This window comes from Maylandia zebra, linkage group LG11 (genome assembly GCF_041146795.1).
Source record: "Maylandia zebra isolate NMK-2024a linkage group LG11, Mzebra_GT3a, whole genome shotgun sequence".
NCBI lineage: Eukaryota > Metazoa > Chordata > Actinopteri > Cichliformes > Cichlidae > Maylandia > Maylandia zebra.
Window position 1 is genome coordinate 30354482 of NC_135177.1, and position 14711 is coordinate 30369192.

The 14711-nt window shown below is 38.8% G+C and overlaps 2 protein-coding genes across 2 annotated transcripts; one reads left to right on the top strand and one right to left on the bottom strand.

The window, feature by feature from the left end:
• Positions 1-445: 445 nt before the first annotated feature.
• Positions 446-8416, bottom strand: nes (nestin). The gene is made up of 4 exons (XM_004560123.3): positions 7407-8416; positions 6354-6478; positions 4550-4623; positions 446-3874 (listed from the first exon to the last, which is right to left on the bottom strand). The coding sequence occupies exons 1-4, from the start codon at positions 8235-8237 to the stop codon at positions 1053-1055; spliced, it is 3852 nt and encodes a 1283-aa protein (XP_004560180.3). The 5' UTR covers positions 8238-8416; the 3' UTR covers positions 446-1052.
• Positions 8417-9298: 882 nt separating this feature from the next.
• LOC101480025 (uncharacterized) lies at positions 9299-13933 on the top strand. The gene is made up of 8 exons (XM_024804264.2): positions 9299-9566; positions 9936-10010; positions 10521-10595; positions 12045-12170; positions 12718-13113; positions 13200-13360; positions 13476-13588; positions 13684-13933. The coding sequence occupies exons 1-8, from the start codon at positions 9500-9502 to the stop codon at positions 13811-13813; spliced, it is 1143 nt and encodes a 380-aa protein (XP_024660032.2). The 5' UTR covers positions 9299-9499; the 3' UTR covers positions 13814-13933.
• Positions 13934-14711: the final 778 nt, after the last annotated feature.

The following is a 14711-nucleotide window of genomic DNA, read 5'->3' on the forward strand; positions in this document are numbered from 1 at the left end:
TTGACCTTCTCTTAAGAATACAGCTGTACTCTAAAGGAAAAGTTCAGCACTTTTGAGAGGCTTGTCTCATTCACATCAAACAGCTTTTTGTTTGATCTGATTTAAACCCAAATAAAATCTACTGGTCATTTATTTGTTATTAAAAGCTTAATTTTCTTATGTTGGATTCTAGCCTGCAGGAAGGTTCTTTAAAAATGTGTAAAAAGTTAATAAATTCAGGTGCTAACTGATATGTTTTTGTAAAAGGCTAATAAGATGTTAATAATGTTTACCAAAAACAAACTTGACCATTAAAATATTTCAGTTTAGCTTTAACCTTTACTAGTGATAAGTAGGAGTATATTTACACCAGTAAAAAATGTCATTGTAATGTGGAATTAAATGCATGGATGAGGGGCACTGTGCAAGCAAATAAGTTCAAAAAGACAAAAAGACAGAATGTCTAGAAGCTATTGTTTATTTTGGAACTGGAACTGTACCGTAGTGCATTATATATTTTCATGAATGGAAAAACCTTTATTCTTTGAGATCAGCCAAATACAAACACAACTATCTGCTTATCTAAACTGATTTATGCCATTTTACCACCAGTTATTCATTTTACATGTGTAAAACATGCACCAAGTCAACTCTGGTCTAGTTAAATGAAATAACTCACTAACAGAAACACTAGCTGCCTGTCGTTTCTTTGAATAGTAGCTCGACAAGTAATTCTACCCTTCTGCTATTATTGATTCCCACTAGTCAGTACAATCAGATTAGCAAACAATCAATAAATGCTTTGACTTTCAAATGACATTCTTTGTTCTTTCATCGTGCCGTTCCCTCATGCAAAAGCCCCCAATCTTTTTCCACAGCATGCACACTAATTGACTGAAACCTTTAAACAATTAGGAATGAGGAAAACGTGAAACACAGCAAATGCTCAGTATGTTTGTAGACAGAATTGGCACATTGGTGGTTAGCGTCACTAAGGAGCGCACCAAGGCACAACTTTGGTTTTAAAGAAAACACACTTTTGACTAACACTACATCTAAAACTTCACACAATTTTATGCTGGTTCCTCTCCAGATGACCACAATTCAGCTTCAGCTTCAGACTCCTCAGAATGAACCAACTCCCCCTCGCTAACATTTCTACCCAACACCTGCTTTACTTGTTTATCCATTTGTTCGTGCTCGCTCTTAGTAGTGAGCGCTGACTCAATATCCACCCTGGACTTGCCGTTAAAGGCATTCTGGTTTTTTGTAATCTCCCAGACTAGGTTGTCAACAAATCCCAGATTCTCATTAGTTTGCTCAGCTGCTTCATTGCAGGCATCAGCTGGTTCACCGGTGGCACCGCTCTCTAAAGAGGACACCCAGAAGTCACTCTTTATGCCAGAGGAAAAGAGACCATTGAGCCCATTGTTTGCTGGATCATTTGCCTTAAAAATACCATTTTCATCAGCTGTACTTTCATTGGGAATCTCAAGGGGCTCCTCCTGGTGTATAACATCACCCTCGTTTGTGGTTTCTGGCACTTTTTGACATTTATCATCATATTCAATCTCATCCCTGGCTTCAGAATCCTCTCTTGGGTCTCCTAGAACTTCCCATTCAGCTTCAGGAAGCTCCTGGCAATCTTTATCACTCTCATCTTGTTCTTGAGACTGACCGATAACTTCAAGAGGGAAAGCATCTTTTACCTCATCCTGAGCTGCCATATCCTGCACATTTTCCTCATCTGTTGTCACGAGTAACACAGAATTTGGATCCACTGAGTTGTTGATTTCTTCCATCTCAGGACTGCTCATAAATTTGCTAAATCCAGACTGATCTTCTGCTATATCAGCATGCGTCACCATGGACACATTAGGCCCACCCTCTTCTTCTCTTTTCTCTGGGGTATCTTTCACTTCTTGATCTTCATAGTGGATGTCCTCTACATCCACAGTGTCTATGTGATGCGTCATATCCGCCAAATCACTGACACTTGGGTTTTCAGAAGTTTGATCTATAATTGTAGTGGAAGATACAAGTTCATGGTTCACCTTTGTTCCAGTCTCACAGTAAGACATGTCCTCTTCTTCCTCTGTTATCTCACGGTCAGACTCGTCATTCGTGTATAGCAGTTGGTCGCCGTCTTGCTGCTGCGCAAAGTGAGCACTATAGCTGTCTGTGCACAGATTTTCTAATTCCTGCTCCACAAGTTTGTCCGTTTCCAACTCTTCGTCATAGGCTACATTTGCAGGTACCATGTGTTCTGTTAGTTCTTCAGTTTCTTCATCTGAATGTCCCTCACGGCCATCTCTGATCCCTTCTTCTGCACTTTCTTTATCATTCACCTGGATAACGCGCTCACTTACAGTTGTACCGTCATCATCATCCCCATCTTTGATATGAGTGTAACTCAGATTATATTCATCATCCATTGTTTCTCCCTCAACTTCTTCACACAGATCTTCCATTGTTCCAAATTTCTTTGCCTTGCTTTCACTCCACGTTCCAGTTCCTGTCTCTCCGATCTTTTTTTCCTGCTCACCTTCACTGGACTCACTCTCATCCATGTGTGACGCCTGAGTGTTGGCATCAGTCTCATCGCTTTTGTATCGGATCAGAGGACGAGTATCAGCCAGAGTGTTATCCTGAGCATAACTGTCACCCTCCACCTCAGTCTTCCAAGACATGGAAACATTTTGAGAGTCTTCATCATCATCATCTCCTTCATTATCAGGAAGTGGAACGAGTTCTTGCTCTAATGCAGCATGCTCTTGGTCATCTGCTTGCTTGTCAATCAGGGAAGAAGTCATAATGTTGCCTTGCTGTACAACTGTAGCAAAATCCTGCATAATGCTTCCTTTCTGCTCATTCACTTGTTCTCTTGCTGATATGTCCTCCTCTGGTTCAGCATGTTGTCCTTTTACTTCATCATTTGTATTGCAATCGTCTTTCTTTACATCAGTCTTCCTCTCTATTACACTATCCCATGTATCCATCTCTTCTCCATCAGGGTATAATTTATCTTCGACATCCATTTGGTTTGTCTCTATCATAGAACAACTTATTTCTTGTTTTATTTCAGTTGGATCGACATCATTTGTAACATTTTCATCTAAATTTTTATCAACAGCTTGGTTAAAAACGCATTGAGATTCTGGGCTGCAAGGCCTGGATTCGGGTGTCGGTTCAAGCACTGCCTCTGTTTCAGAATCTGAACTCTCTTCTTGAATATGCCCTGTATCTTTGCCTGTACACACTTCCCTTACACATGCATCAAGTGGATCCTGTTGCTTATATTGCTCTTCAGCTTCCCCTAACAAAGCTACATCCTCATCAGACTCATCTGGGAAACTGCTGGGCTCTTCTTTCAAATTTGCATGATATGGTGTATAGCTGGGTGCTGTAAACTGGTGACGGCCAACTTCATCATTAAAGGATTGCTCAGTGCTGAGGGTAGATTCAACCTGACAACTGACAACTGACTCAACAATTGGCCTTTCATCAGAGCATTTAACATCAACATCGTTCCAGTCTGCTTCCTCGTCCCCTGATGGTGCTTTAGCATTCGTTTCTGGCTCATTAGGAGGCGACAAAGGCTCAGCATACGTGACTTTTTCACAAACTTCCTGTGGTCTGAAATTTTCAACAGCTCCATCCTGCATTATTTTTGGATAAGGGGTTTCCCATGTTTCTGCCTTTCTTGCATCAGGACATTCCTCTGAAGTCTTTGGTGTTTCATTTGACGTTACAGGTTTTCTACTTAAAAATAGAGTGGTAGACATTACTGTTGGTTCTGCTATGCTGCGAATTGATGAGAGAGAAGTGGTTTTGCGGCTAGCAGACAGCTGAGTCTGGTAATTCTTTTTAACCCCTTGAGAACTGAAAACTGCATCTGTGGAAGACAAGAGCGCAGCTCATGAATACACAATGACCTTAGCTACTGTAATAATAATGATGTACAACAATCATTTCAACACGTGTCATTTAAATGTTACTAACCTAATCCTTTAATCCTGACAGTTTTTCTACATGCTGAGGTATCTCCACAAAACATTAGTCAGTGTGTGTACTTTTCTGAGGAAAACTGGCATCTACAATGCGTTTTTAAATGTGTATTGAGTATGTGTATTGTGTGTTGTCAACCGGGTTTGGACACTAATGGGGAGATATTGATCGCAGTTTCCTTTCTCTGCTGTCTAAGTTACTGGAAAGCAAAGCCATATGGCTCAATAACCTTTGGGGACTGTCATAGCTGGCTTGCATTACAAGACCCAAAGTGCCTACCTCAGCTCAGCCCTTTTAGTCAAGTCACCCCCCCCCCCCACCAGCACCAGTCTCCAGTGAGACTGACGCGATTACAACTGAATCAAACATGTCTCCCTCTCTGAGGAGCCTTTACTTAGAATAATTTCAGCTATACTTAGAGAAAAATGATGAGTTTTAAAGTAGTAAGAAGAGTGGACAAAAGCAAGAGGATTAATGTGACATGCTGTGGTTCTAAACAAGCCAGAGGTAAAATCAGTGGTGATGATGCTGCGGATGTGTTAATACAGTTTACTTTAATTACCTGTGATGGAAATGTTTCTTGGCTGATTTAACACAGACACGTCTCCCCTCAGGCTTTCACCATCCAGCAAAGCTCTGTGGAGATGGACAACAAGACACAATTACGTCCTGAGGTTCCAGGATAAGATTTGGAGGATGCAAACATGATGCTGCACATTGAGCTGTGGGTGGGAAGAGGAGCGAAGGGAGACTCTAGCTGTTCTCAAGCAGAAAGAAAAGACTGAGGTCTGTTGTTATGGTAATGAAGGAAAGGCAGTGCCATTGAGGAGCCATCTGCAGTCCACAAACCTCCTCACATACACAACAACAGGGGGGACTCTCATGAACACACATACGATGACAGCAGATTTTACAAGCAGCTCATGCAGCACTAATACAACTGTTTCCATTCTCATGTTTGAACCACTGTTGTTTCCATTCCAACACATACTTAAATAATTAGCTCTATTACAAAATAATTTCTTCTTTTTGGCATAGAATCCCAATTGAACATGGTATAAATGACATTCAGATTTGTCCTCTAGTAATGTCCTGTCTCCATCTGCTCCCCTACGCTGTAATTCTAGACTCCCATAGCTGAGAAATTGGTAGCTTCTCACTAAAGGGTGAGGGTCAATATTTTGAGGGTGGGGTGGGGATGTGGGCTATAGAGCTTCATAATGGATAAGTTACTCAGTTCAAGGCAACAGAGGCTGCTGCTTCAAAGAAATGACCTTCCAGACAGGCTGCTCCCTCCGTGGGCATCTTTTCCTTTGTCAGTTTCTCTAACTACTGGAAGAGACAACATATACCCTGTTACTGAGCTTCTAAGTGGGTTAAATTAATCATGCAACTCATCGTTTACATGGTAAACTGAGCTAATAGCTAAGCTGTATGCATGTGGAGTTTGAGTCAGTTTGCAATTCAAAACCTATTTAAGTAAATCTTTAAATCATATTTTTTCCACGTCAGTTTGGTTCATTCTTAGAGTTTTGCAGGAAAGCAAAAACACTGATTGTTTTGTGCATTAATAACCAATTTACAGACAAAGACTCTTTCTGAAAACTGATTTTGGAAATATGATAATTTAGCCATTTAGTGAGATTCTTCGAACACCTATCAAAAACACATGAAGCTGCACTTGCCTCTAAGCAAGTCAAAATCAACTGCAAGGTGCAGCCCCAACTGTCTGACATCAAGCAGCTCAGTGTTTCAGATCACCCTACCTGGTGAAGCAATATTGTTTTTACATTGCACTGTAAAGCACTGATGCTATATAACAGCAACCTGGATACGGGACGTCTAAGTCAATGCACAGGCCGACTTCTTTAAATAGAAAACGTATGCAGATCAGTCTAATGTTTCATTTTAAATCACAAAGAGCATGAAGCATCTTCAGCCACAGATAATACAGAAGGAAGGGGGGCTGGCAGACACAGCATTAGACAGTCTCTTTATTAATAAATAAAACAGAAGACCTTCTGCAAACTGTGTGAACCTCATGCAATAGTGGCATTGCGAAATCAGGTAGTACTGCTGATGAAATAATGACTCACAATAAATTTGACAGAGATAAATATGATAATTTTGTAACCACTAATCTTATATTCTGTTACTGAAGCACACAAGACAAACTTTATTTCACTTTGAAAGATACTCCATGTGCAAAGTAACCCATTTTTTTTGATACATTACACACTCATGAAAAAAATAGTAAAAAAAATTCTAAGGTAAAGTACACTTTAGCTTCTACTTCTACTATCGGGTAGAAAAATAAGTGTTAAAGGTGCTTTAGAATTGACAGTGCAACAGGCAGTTCAGTGTACCTGTATGTTGCTACTTCGAGACCTAGAGACATTTTCAGCTGCGTCAGGCCTCGGTTCTCCATTATGATATGATTGATCTGTTGACCAAGCTCATGCTTCTCCACCTCTAAGGACTCCAAGTGCTCCTGCCAAAACAGGAAGCAGAAGAGGAAAAGGAAGAGGTTAAAAAAAAGCATTGGAAAAGAATTCAGTGTTGTGCTATATTAAGCAGGAATAAATCTCCTTGTTCTTTTGCTTGTTATATGTGGTGGGTTGTTTACAGGCTTTTATTATTACTGCATCTAAGTTATTCAACCTGTTTTACTTATCACACTAGCGTGCTTTTAGATTTACACACTGTTACAAGCAATATAACTGCCTTCTAGTGATCTGGGACCTCAGTGAGAGAAAAAGAAATGCCATAAAAAGTATTTAGTGTAGGTGCTTCACCCCTCAGACCTAACTGTGACCCAGAACTAATCCCATCAACCCCAGCCTACAAATACGTAGCCCCCAGTTGCTTTCATAACCAAATGTGTTCATTTCATCAGCATATAAAATGTGGATGCCAAGGGAGCAAAATCCCTTGGGGGGGAGAGGACTCATAAATGCTTCCAAAAGCCTTTAGTGGAGCTTCTTGCGTATTTTGCTGGAGGCCTTGAATATTTCCAGGAAAATCTATATTCAAATAAAATGTATCTAGTATTCTTGTTCTTTTTACTGAGTATTTGATCTCTTAGGACATGGCTAGTCAAATGTAGTGACAGTAGATATCCACAGACTCTATTTTGTCCAGCTGTCACGAGTCACATGTTCAAATTCCACTGTGGTTTGTCCATTTGTTATCTTAGACTGTGACATTAACCACAATGACTTATTGCATATTTCACAACCAACACCCAATGATTTTGTTGGCATTCTTTTCCAACCAGTCAGAAGTTGCCTAATGTGTGAATATGCGGAACAATTTTCAGTTTCAAAGGGTAATAATTGGATTGAATATCATGTACATTCAACTATTGCAACTGTTGTAATAACTGTTGCATCCCAACATGTATGGATTGTTTCACTCACCTGGAGCTGCTGCATCTCTTGGCTGTATTTGTCTGTCTGCTGGGCAACAGTTTTCTCCAGATGCTGTCTGATTTCCTGAGCTGAGATGATCTCCTTCTCCAGGGCTTGGAGCTTCAGCTGGCTCTCACGTTTCTCCTGACCCACTTGGGTCAAACGGCTCCTGGCCTGGTTAAGTGACTCCTCTAACCGAGTCAGCTGGTCCTGATAAGCCTCTGCTGCCTCCTGCCATGCTCTGGTGGCACTCTGAGAGTATTCATGCCCCAGCTGAAGGAGATTCGGTGTATGGTTGCCCTTTTGAGAAAATGTGTAAGATAATGTAGCTCTAGAATGGGTCAGTGTGGCTTCCAGGTGGGCTACATCCTCCCCATGTGTTTGGATCAGGAGTCTCATCTCATGCTCCAGCTGGTTGACCTTCTCTCTAAGCCAAATCTGTGCCCTCTGTTCCTCCTCCAACTCCTTCCTGCTTTGCTCCAGCTTTGTCTTGGCCTTCACTTTTTCTTCAGCCTCCCTCTGTCTCCACAAGTCCAGCGCTTGAAGTTCCTCAGTCAACTTGCCAACTTCCAGCTCTGTGAGGACCCTATCTCTCCAGACTGCATCTACTTCCAGTCTTGCCTGCCGCAACTCTTCCTCCAGGCCTCTTCTGCGTGTCAAAGCACCTTGATTATTGTGTCTCATAGCTTGTATCTCCTTTGCAAGCAGCATGTTTTCCTCCTCTAGGAGTTTAACTCGGTTCAGGTAGGTCCCGAGTCGTCGATTTAGGTTCAGCATTTGCTGCTTCTCCTCACCCAGGTGGTTGGTGTGGGTGGTCCTTTGTAAACTGTGGAGCTCCATGTCAGTGTTAAAAATAAGAGATATGAAAAACTGAAGCCTCACTCAAAGGTATGCTGATTAGAAATTGGCAACTACCTATATCCCTGTATCCAGGCCTGAGACAGCGTGAGAGTGAGGCTTCTGGGAGACCCCTGAAATGTGACTGTCTGCAAGAGGGTTTCCTTTCATACGAGGCTTAATGAAGGGGCCGGGCACATGGACAAAAGGGGAGGGGGGTGGAGAGGGAGGAGACTCAAGGCTGGAAAGGGAGAGGAGGGGAGGGGAGAGGAGAGGAAGATGGATGGAGTGACTAAGTGGGATGAAGGAAAGCAGATATGAAATGAGATAGAGGGTTGGAGTAGCAGGGGTGGATATAGCAGTGAAAGGGCAGAGAGAGAAGCAGTGATCTAATTTATAAAATTAACTCTTTCACCACTGGCACTTTTTTCTAGCTGAATTTGAGCTGAGCCATGGAACCTTCCATACTTCCCTCTCCTCTGTATCCCACTTTATTAGGAATTTAAACCTTTAAAGGACTCAGTGTCAATACGTTTTTAGTTTAGACTTCACAGTATTAAGCAGACTGAAACAAGTGATCTTGAAAACCCTAACCAACAGTTAATACACATTTTTCTTTAAATAAATCTGACTAAATTCACAGTGACGTATATGAATCGTTAACCCTGATAATGCAAAAATAATATGAGCTTATGAAATCCATAACCTTATTATGGAACAAGGAAGATCAAAGATAAAATGTGTGTGTTAGCAAAAGTTGAATCAAGCTTTGGTTTGGTAACTATGAACTTCTACAGCTACAAAATAGTGAGAGCCTGTCACCATCTACAAGAAATCATAATTAGGCCGATGCCAGAAAAAAATTTCTTGGGCCGAACCACAGGAAGAAACATATAGTCTATGGGCCAAGTTGGAAATAAACCTACTAATAACAGCACAGAGGGACGATAAATTGAATTGTTTTGCTTCACAGTTTATATAAAATCAAAATTTAATGTCTAAGGTACACATTAGGTATCTGTTAACAACATATTCACCGCTCACAGTAATAGTATTATCTTTTCATCACACTGTAAAGTGTTTGAGGTTCTTCCAGCCAGACATGTATGCAAATTACATTTAAAGCCAAAAGCAGAAGTTGGTGTTACAAACGGACTTAACATAACTCAGGAAAAAACAACTTCTCTCATGTATGCCCTGTGGTTCAAATACAATACTCTTCTCCGTCTACGAGTCACAAAAAACCAAACAGAAAGACTGTAAGGATGGCAGAGGACGAGGTTAACTACGCATCAGTTGTATTTAAACCTAACCAACAACAAAGATCAGAAGGTAAGTTAAGCCTTTCAAATGCACAGCGTAAAGAAAAAGAGATTCATAAACTCAGAGTACTTGTGTAGTCTTTTCAGTATAATGGATGTGAAGACACACACTATTATTTTCACTTCCTGTTTAAGCAACCTGCACCGAAGAATACAATGTGACCAAAAAATGAAAAAAGATTTCAGAAGAATGTAATGAAGCATATTTAAAGGTTTTTAAGGCAGTTGATCCTTTCTTCCTCTTAGGCAATAGTTATAAGACAGGGGGGAAAACATGGATTAAAGATACTGTAATGTTAAGTCCAAATAATGAAATAAGCATTAGAATGTCCTGTTATTTGATAACTTGTGATTACTAATTCATTTTTAAACCTTTCAGTTAAAAGGGAAGAAACAGTGTATGATGAAGTAAAGGTGCAAAATAAGGCAACAGAACAAACTCCTGTCACAAATGGTGAGTAGTCAAATGAAAAACATGAAAGCATTTCTTCATTTTTCCCCGCCTGGTTCTTTTGCCATCAGAATTGTTGTCTAAAGGCCAAGAAAGATGCCCAATGGATTCACTCTACCAAGTGGACCATCCCGGCCTTGCCATATTGGTCCATTTGAAAAGAAAGAAAAAGCGAAAGAAAAAGAGATTAATCAACTCAGGGTATTTATGTAATATTTTCAGTATAATGGATGTGAAGCCACACACTAATATTTTCACTTCCCATTTAAGCAACCTCCACCAAAGATTACAATGTGACCAAAAAAAGAAAAAAGATTTCAGAAGAATGTAATGAAGCATATTTAGAGGTTTTTAAGGCAGTTGATCCTTTCTTCCTCTTAGGCAATAGTTATAAGACAGGGGGAAAACATGGATTAAAGATACTGTAATGTTAAGTCCAAATAATGAAATAAGCATTAGAATGTCCTGTTATTTGATAACTTGTGATTACTAATTCATTTTTAAACCTTTCAGTTAAAAAGGAAGAAACAGTGTATGATGAAGTAAAGGTGCAAAATAAGGCAACAGAACAAACTCCTGTCACAAATGGTGAGTAGTCAAATGAAAACCCATGCAACTGAAAACATTTCTTTTGCAATGTTTTATTTTAATTTTTCAATATAGAAAACCCCATCAACAAACAAATAAATACAGCTCAGGTGCTAAGGCAGGGCAAGAAGACAAGAAATAGCACAGTAATAATAAAAACTACCAGTATCCAGAGTAAATCAAATATCATGCATTTGTAACAAACAGAGAAACCACAGTGCCATGACACATGTTCATATAACCAGGGCTTTCCCAAGGTAATTAAAAAACAGAGTCCAGGATTTTGAGAAAACATTTACTGCAGAAGTTTGTAGGTATCGAATATTTTCCATTTGTATGACTGATAGCATGTAATTGAGCCAGACATTGAAGGAGGGAGGAACATCAGACTTCCATTCCTTTAGGATAAGTCTTTTCGCAACCATCATTCCAAGATCGACTGGTACCCGCGTAGTTGCAGGAATAGTTCTGGAATGTATGCAACCAAAAACTGCAAGACGAAGATTCCGGAAGCTTTAGAGTACCAATCAAATAATCTTGACCAGAAATTAGTCAATGAGGGACAATGCCATAAAGCATGAGCCAGTATTCTATCTGATATTTTACATCTGTCACATATGGGGGAAGTTGAAGAATACATTTTGTGTAGTCGAACCTTGGAGTAGTGTAGCTGATGGACAACTTTAAATTGTATTAATTGATGTCTGCTGTTAAAAGGGAAGGAATTAATTTTGGATAAGCACTTGTCCCACATTGATTCCAATATTTCTATACCCAGTTCATCCCTCCAAGCGTCTCTTATCCTCGTAATCCACGCCTCAACACTGTCATCAAACAAATGTACAATTGTAGAAATCAGATGTTTGGAATAAGGAGGGCTCAGGAGCACATTAAAAAAGTTGTGTTAAGTTGGACAAAATGCCTAAGCTGATTAAATGATGGGAATGTCTGGTGCCAGAAGGTCAGCACTTTTACATTTGAAGCCCAATAATAATGTTTGAATATTGGTAAACTCAGACCTCCCTTCAATTTGGATTTATGTAGATGTAGTTTTGAGATTCTAGGATTCTTGTTGTTACATATGTAAGAAGTGATAATCAAGTCCAACTCCTTAAAGAATGAGGAAGTGTCAGCCTATTTGTCTGACAAACTTGAGATTTTGAGTTAGCATTAAGTGCTTATGAAGTGCATTATTAAAAGCTAACTATTCTGTGTTTTTAAAGTCTAAAAACAAGTGCTTTTAACAGTTTGATTGCCTCATATGAATTACAGAAAATTTTCAAGATAGCCTCATCAAAACCTTTGCGATTTGTATTTTTCTGCTGTGAGACAGTGAGACAAAAGGAAACAAAACAAAACCAAATTGTAACTTTGAATAAAACTTATAAAACTTATAAAACTTAAAATTATTCAGAAAGCTAAAATTATATATTTCTATCTGTTGTTTAGCTTCTGCAGAATTCTTGCCCGACAAGAAATCAAACCGTAGATGTCGCCACTATCAGCAGTTGGCTTGTTGTTTGGGCATGCTTTGTATAATTTTGGCATTGGGCATCATAGCAGTCAGTGTCTATCGTAAGTATGAAAACATTCATACATCAGTCACACTTATGGTACTTTCTCTTTCTGATTTTGCAGATCTGTTAGCAAGAAATTTCACAGAAAATTATGCTAAACAATATTTTACAATTTATGTTTCATTTAATTCAATTTAATGTTTCAAAATGTATCTAAAGATACAATTATCCCAAACAAAGCTGTTATTTGACATTGGAAATGTTCTATAGTAACATAATTGGTTTTAAGGTGAGGTGATACACAAGGAAATACAACAGCAGTCATAGGGGAAGTCTTTATGCTGTAACTGGTGACACAACCAATGTAGTTGTGGACTCTGCATTTAAAAAATGAATTCCCAATAAAAATGCATTTTATACTTTTTATTATCTGAGTGGATTTAATTCATACTAAAAGATTTAAATAAATCTAAAAAAGACTAAACTAAAAACGTTTAATTAGAACAGAAGAGGAAATACTTTAAACAGTAGTAAAATGATAATAAATGAATAAATAAATAAATTGAGATCCACCATATTCTAAAAAACAAATTTTAATTTTGCAGATGTCACATTAATTTATGAGATTGATGAAACTGAGCTGAACCAACTGAAAGAAAACCAAACAACTTTAAATGCTGTCAATCATAACCTGACAAAACTCAACAACCAACTCAGCTCAGACAATGAAGACTTGAAGAGGAACCAAACCAAGCTCACACTCCAGATGAACAACCTGACTCAAGTCTTTAATGTCTTAGATAAAGAGGTGACAAACCTGACTGCAGAAAACCAGAAACTTAAAGGGAAAAATGAGGAGCTGAAGACTCAGAATAAGGACCTGGAGGCAGAGAAGAAAAACCTAACAGAACAAACGCAACAGATGACGACACCATGGGACGAGCTCAATGTTAGTCGAGCTCAGTGGAGCATTGATGCCTACTGTCCCCGAGAAAATAACAGTATGTTCCAATTACATTACCTACAATAATGCTAAATTTAACAGCAATATGCAGTGATGTTTATTAATGGATCTCCATCTTTGCAGACAGAAAGTGTAACGCTTGTCAGAAGGGCTGGGAATTAAATTCCAGCTGCTATGCAACTAATAATGCTGACCAAGGTGAATGGAAAACCTGGGAAGAAGCTCGAAAAGACTGCAGAGGAAAGATTTCAGATTTGGCTGTTGCAATTAATGAAGAAGAAATGGTAATGACAGCACAGAGAGACTCTTTATTACAAACTTAGTTAAATAGATCTGAACTCAGTCAGCGGTTTAAGCAAAGTATTTAAATATCTCTGATCATTTTCCCTCTGTTTTCAGAAAATTATTCGTGAAAAGAGTTGGCAATATAATGAAAACAAAGGATACTGGATTGGCCTGAGAGTTGAAGATGGGAAATGGAAGTGGCTGGATGGAAGGAATCTGACTAATAAGTAAGAGACAATTAAAATATTTGCCAAATTTGGAATAAATTAGTTACAATGTACAAGTGTCCATCAACCTTGAGCAAATTTGTTACTTTCCTCAGCTCCTGGATCGACCAGTCATCTCCTTCTGATGGTCACTGTGCAATCTCTCTCCAAAACCAAGGATTTAAATCAGTCAGCTGTGATGAGAAGAACCAATGGATCTGCAAGAAGAAAGCTTTGTCTGTTTGAATGCTGCAAAGTAAATTCTTCAGAAGACTACTGGATATTCAGAAACTACTATATTAATATTGATGTTAATATCAATAAAAAATATTAATGTAATTTATAAATAGAATATTAAAATGTGAAGACTGATTTATGATTTTTGTATAGTTTTAATGCCAAGACAATCTTGCGGGTCCTTGTTTTCAGTTACCGTCTGTAACCTTGTTAATATGTGCTTGATTCCTAAAATTAATTCTGAAAAACGAGTTGACGTTTTACCGAAGCACATCTGATCTATTAAAAGCCTGGAGGTTATAAATAAATGGTTTAACATGTGACCCATCTGCAATTGAGCAGGTAACAACCCAGAACCAAAGAACCAAGGTCACCCACAGTAATAACAGACACAAGCATTGATTCAATAAATGTCCTCACATCTAACCAAACACAATATCATACCTCTCACTGTATCATACACATGCCTGTATGTGTAGACTAGGCTCAAGAAAGTGAGATAGGATGGGAATAATGGAAATTCTTTTCAAACATAAAATCATAGAAAAAATATTGTTTATTGAGGTGCATGTGAATTTACTATGTTTTTTATAGAAAAAAAGAGCAGTCACCTCCAGTGTCTAATTTAATCTCTCCAAAAGTTGATTCTGTTCATCTGGACTTATTCTGTTCATCTCGACAAATTTAATCTAATCTAATCTAATTCCTTGAATTATAGCTTTATAAATTTTTTTCTTCCATTGCAGTGTTTGTTTTTGCAGCTGACAAAACAGCAGCAACTGAACATGTTAACATGTGAATTCAATTAATGCTAAGAGGAATTAAAGCACTTTTGAAAGCATACGAGGGTCCAAACCAGTTAAGGTAGATGAGTGATTCCAAAAAGTGTGGGCCGGGGCCCCCTGGT